The sequence below is a fragment of the Kryptolebias marmoratus genome, linkage group LG8 (genome assembly GCF_001649575.2).
Source record: "Kryptolebias marmoratus isolate JLee-2015 linkage group LG8, ASM164957v2, whole genome shotgun sequence".
Taxonomy (NCBI): Eukaryota; Metazoa; Chordata; class Actinopteri; order Cyprinodontiformes; family Rivulidae; genus Kryptolebias; species Kryptolebias marmoratus.
In genome coordinates this window covers 29,281,673-29,284,586 of record NC_051437.1, presented here as the reverse complement: position 1 = coordinate 29,284,586, position 2,914 = coordinate 29,281,673, and the positions used below count along the sequence as shown (strand labels likewise).

Genomic DNA, 2,914 nt, shown 5'->3' with positions numbered 1-2,914 from the left:
GGGTGGGGTGGGGGTGGGGGGGTGTGTGACAGACACGGGTCCGTTTATTTTAATAAAATGTGGGATTTTACCAGCAGAAGAACCAAAGTGAGATACAGATCTGTCAGAACAGGAGGTTGGTCAGTTTGTACCTTTGCTGAATTACACCCAGTCATTTACATTTCATCTACAGGTGGATGGTTTGGATCAGCTGGATGAAAAAATGTTCCCACTTTTCACCCACTTACTCTGTGTGCATACCCTGACATACATCCAACCCTAATAAAAAATAAAAGCATGGCACGGTGATGAGGCAAACATTTTAAAAAGTTTACTCCAGTGCATTAAATCATCTGCCAAGGTTGGTAATAAACAGTCAGAAGTAGGTAAGATGTGGGCGGAGTCAGACGGATTCTTTTCATGGCAAAAGAAGTCTGGGTACGAAGTGACCAATGATGCAAAGGTACGATTACAAGCCGACCTGGAGCCTTACCTCCACATGGTCTGACTCTACTTCTTTTCCTTTTCAACTGAAGGTTGTGTCTGGTAGCAGAAACACATTTTTTAACAAATCAGTCGAGGGTAAAATCTGCAGCAGGACGAAACTCCTGCAATATGGATCCTCTGAGAAAATGTGTCATTTTTACCGCCATCATAAATAATGTAAAAGAAAAACTCTTTTATACCTTTTATAATCGGCCCTTACCTAATTCCAATCATAAAAAGTCAAATGTTAAGCTCAGAAGTCCTGTTCCCTGGGAGCTGCTCAGGTAAAAACAGATGAGGCTTACCGTGTTGTTGTGGGTGGTGGGGGAGGACAGGTCGCGACATTCACCCAACAGAATGGAAGCTGCAAATATCACAACCGTTGTCACCATGGCAACCAGCAGACTCTCAAGTACTCTGCAAAACATAAAAATGAAATTTAAAAAGTCTCAATTAAAGTAAAACGTGTTTGTTGGTCAGCCGGGTGGGGCTGTAACGGGTCACCTGAAAAACCTGGCCTTGGGGTGGATGTGTTTCATGCGATACTTGGCCAGACACTTGTTCAGGCAGTTGAAGAGCGCCCCCAGCAGGCCACCGACCAGACCCATCAGGACGAAGAAGGCCAGGTCCACCGCTGTCCACAGGTGGCAGCTCTTATCGCTGTCTGGACACTGACCAACAAACACGACAGACAAGAAATAATGAAATACTTCAAGTTTTTAACCTTTCTATGGAGCTTGAAGGTTTATTTATAGACATGTTGCTCATTTCAGTTTGTTTCAGGCGACAAAATCATTGTTTCTCACGCAGAATATCTTCATTTGTGAACAAATTATCAGTATGGGTGCTGATTGGACTGTTTGTGACACCTCAGATGGTAATTTTACCACATTTGGCTCAACAAACAACAGTACTCAGATAAAAACAACACATATGTCAGAAAGGTTACCCAGTAAGGATGGATCTTTATCATTAGGTCATATCAGAAACTGATTCGATAAAAACAAAAAGCTGTTGTGACAAACAAGATATTCTGTTTGTTCTGAAGTCTAATCTGAAGTGAGCATCCCCCCACCCTGTTAAAGGCACAAAAACAGCTTTTAATTTTAATAAACATGAGAAAACACTAAAAAAAATGATTTTTAAAATTCTAGTAGTTTTATTTAATTCGTTAGAAGCTGAGAAAAAAATAGTTTTATTTGGTTCTTTAGAAAACCTTTAGGTTTGTTAAAGTTAATTGATTAACAAACATTTGAAACAAGTATAAAAGTGCAATTTATATATACATAAAATAAGAACCTATATAATAATTTTAAATTTAAGACAAATATCATTTCAATCAGCATCAGAAGAAGAAACAGATGAGAAGCTGAAAAAGAAAAAGGTTCAGATTTGACTTTTTTTTAAAGATATAAGTAAATAAGAAATAAAACTATTCTAGGGTTCTAAGATCATTTAAAAACTGACTCCAGACTCAAGTTTTACAGAACACAGAGTTTCACTTTTCTGTCCCAAATAAAAAGAAAACGAGCAGAAGTTCACCTTAAACTCTCCGAAGTTGAGCAGGCCGGGCAGCTGGAACGATCCCCACTTGTTGAAGTTGATCCCGGAGCGGAAGAAGTTCAGAGTGAAGGTGGCCGACATGGAACAGAAGAGCTGAAAACAAAAAGAAATCTAATTATTGGAGAACACTGGGGCTGCGATCTAAGCTGCCAAAACCAGAGCCATGCTAGCTGCTAGCAGTGATAAAATAAACAGAAGCACTTTAACCCTCGTTGTCTTGGAGGGCAGGACGACGTACCACTTTCCAAGTGAGGCCCTGGTTCCAGAAGGACGAGCCCTCCTCCAGACTGAACAGGGTGCCTCCTATCGGAGCACCAAAGGCAGCAGCGACTCCAGCAGCTGCTCCCGCAGACACAAAGTCTCGCTTGTCCCTGAAACATTTGACATGAGCTGCAGAGAACATGCAGGCAGGGACCAGCGTGAGCTGAAAACAAACGTGCAGCGCAGCCGTACCTGTCGCTGCGGAAGTAAGGGAAATCTAACTTTATCCTCTTGAAAGTGATGCTCTGAAACTGATTAAGAGGAAAATATGATTCATAAATACACCTGAGACGTGATGAGAGCGTGATGCATGGACGTTTCATAAACAGAACTGTGGAAAAGTTGAGCTATACTGAATGTTTACATCCTCATCAGAGACAATTGGTCCCTAAATAAGTTTTAAAGACCTACGTTTAGAGACAAGACACAAGAGGAGCTAACCAACAATGAGACAGCTGCTAACTAGTTCTCTATCCAAAGGGACAGGAAGGACAGAGGGTGAGACAGAAAGGACGGAGGGTGAGACAGAAAGGACGGAGGGTGAGACAGGAAGGACAGAGGGTGGGACAGAAAGGACGGAGGGTGGGACAGGAAGGACAGAGGGTGGGACAGGAAGGACAGAGGG

At 42.0% G+C, this 2,914-nt stretch overlaps 1 protein-coding gene across 1 annotated transcript in view; it reads right to left on the bottom strand.

Moving 5' to 3' along the window:
- The window catches only part of clcn6 (chloride channel 6), a 15,135-nt gene that overhangs the window by 5,434 nt on the left and 6,787 nt on the right, over positions 1–2,914 (bottom strand). Inside the window, exons 9-13 of the mRNA XM_017438814.3 lie at positions 2,482–2,540; positions 2,267–2,399; positions 2,008–2,121; positions 970–1,136; positions 771–882 (exon numbers count right to left, since the gene is read on the bottom strand). Coding sequence (XP_017294303.1) covers positions 771–882; positions 970–1,136; positions 2,008–2,121; positions 2,267–2,399; positions 2,482–2,540 — 585 coding nt within the window. The remainder of the gene's footprint in view (positions 1–770; positions 883–969; positions 1,137–2,007; positions 2,122–2,266; positions 2,400–2,481; positions 2,541–2,914) is intronic.